Genomic DNA, 2,244 nt, shown 5'->3' on the forward strand with positions numbered 1-2,244 from the left:
ATAAGTATAATATAAAAGTTTCTACATCACCCGTCTGTCGAGGGGAAAGGTAGTCCGTTCCAGAAGAAACAAGTACCACAAAAACGCGTGTGATCGGGGCGAGAGCTGCGCGCCAAGTGATGGGTTACGCCGTGCTGCCTTCTCATGTTTCCAACGGAGGGCCTGACGGCAGTTGAGTTAAAATCACTGGGTAGACTGACTTTTGAATCATCCTTTTCTCTCTCCCTTTTTATTTTTTTCTTCTTTACCCATTTTGTGTTTTGAAAATAGGTTAGTTTCATTACGAAACCTCCGTTTTGTTTATTGTTGGGCACTGAAAAAAAAGAAAAAACAACGAAGAATAAAAACGAATTTAGTCCCTAATTTGCTCTTACATTCCGGATTCTTTGTTTCTTTGGGTTATGAAACAGGAACTTCCTTTTGTGATATGTGCAGAGAGGCAAAATGTTACAAACATTACATGCGTCATTTGAGAAAAAAATGAATTGAACTTTGGAAATCACAAGATTACAAGAAAAAAGGACCTGACCACATCATCCCAGCATCAACGAACATTTTTAAGCAAGCTATTGAGCAGAGCTAAGAAATTTAGAAAATAGACCTCTGGAAGATAGCTGACATTTAGAAATTATACTTTGAAGGTTGAAGAAAACCATCGTCTTTATAAGATTTGATCTAAGATTATTTGACATTTCATTTAGTTTGTTACAAGCCTCTGAACATCGTCTTACATACAAACACATGTGCACACACACACAAACACACACAAAACAAACAAACACACACACATACACACATACACACACACACACACACACACACACACACACACACACACACACACACACACACACCAAATCATTCCAGTTTCCTTCTATGCATTTAACTCCTGCCTACAATTTTCCTTTTGTTCTTTCATAAGCCAAGCCTTATAGAACCGGACCGATTCCCCTACCCTGACGGTGTGGAGATGCCCAAGTATGGCGTCCGCTTCTTCTTCATACAAGGCCACGTCTACCGCATTGTTCCCACCCCACTATTTAAGGGTATCAAACCAGGGAAGTTCAGGGTCATCAGGTACATCAGTGAGCACTCTAACGCAGCGAGGACGGACGTGCACCCGAACTGGTGAGTGGAGGTTGTAGAGCATAGAGGTTGCACATAGCTTTTCTCTTAGTTTTAGGAAGAGGTTCACGGCACTTGCGACAGAATAAGGTTATATAATTGCCGAAGATTATAGGCGTTACAAGAGAGTAACAAACACAGAAAAGAAGGAGGGGAGTTCAGGACCATACGTTTGATAGGAAAGAAGGAGGAAACCACATCAGAGCACCCACCAACCACCCGCAGCACGTAACTAATTGGAATTGCTATACACTTGGAGACAATAGGAGAAATACTGGTGATGTTCAAACCATAGTCCTTTTCTTCAAATCCCCACTTGGAACACAATGGGGACATAAAAAGAAGAAACATGTCTTCAACATCCCTCTTAATGAAAATTTATACTGTGCAACACAAACACTTCAAAGAATTCTTCACATGATCAAAAAAAGAAAACATGAAGTCTCTTGGTCTAAATTGTCTTTGAATGTGAGTATGCATCATCGCTAGTCTTTAATCCTTCTATCACACCCTGTTTGTCATAATTTTCTTCTATAACGTGCGCATTCGTCAGCATATGTAGCTCAGGGGTTGGGTTGCAAAGCAAGAGAAGGGTAGGCCTACTTAAATCGTCACCAATGTGATATCAGAATATGCTGGACAATCACTAAAGACAGTGAAAATAAAATAGAAGCAGCAGAAATGTAGTTTCTTAGAAGAATGCTAAGAATATCTAGGAAAGAAAAGAAGTCAAATGATGTAGTACTTGAAGAAGCTCTCTTGGGTCGTTCGCTGATAACACAATCATGAAAAGACAAGTGCAGTATTTGGAACACCTAACAGTCATAAAAGTGTTGAACATCTAGCTCTCACTGGTAAAATTTGAAGACAAACTGGGCAGGGGAAGACCCAGGGCAACCTATTTGGAGAGCCTAAACAGATGAACGACGGGGGAAAACGGTGATAATGTAGCTTTTCGAGGAGCATCCGAGCAAGTGTAGAACCATGATCGCAGATGTCTGTTGCAGATCTGGCACTTGACGATATTGATTCTTCTCCTTCTCCTTCTTCTTTTTCTTCTTCTTCTTCTTCTTTTCTTCTTCTTCTTTTCTTCTTCTTCTTCTTCTTCTTCTTCTTCTT

At 40.3% G+C, this 2,244-nt stretch overlaps 1 protein-coding gene across 1 annotated transcript in view; it reads left to right on the forward strand.

Annotated features, from left to right (window-relative positions):
- LOC101862620 (beta-hexosaminidase) overlaps window positions 1-2,244 on the forward strand; it is a gene marked incomplete in the record, with an annotated part of 39,930 nt that overhangs the window by 19,161 nt on the left and 18,525 nt on the right. The window contains 1 exon segment of the mRNA XM_013080072.2: window positions 923-1,128. Within this exon segment, the coding sequence (XP_012935526.1) occupies window positions 923-1,128 (206 nt within the window).

This window comes from Aplysia californica, unplaced genomic scaffold (assembly GCF_000002075.1).
Source record: "Aplysia californica isolate F4 #8 unplaced genomic scaffold, AplCal3.0 scaffold00004, whole genome shotgun sequence".
In the NCBI taxonomy this organism is placed as follows: domain Eukaryota; kingdom Metazoa; phylum Mollusca; class Gastropoda; order Aplysiida; family Aplysiidae; genus Aplysia; species Aplysia californica.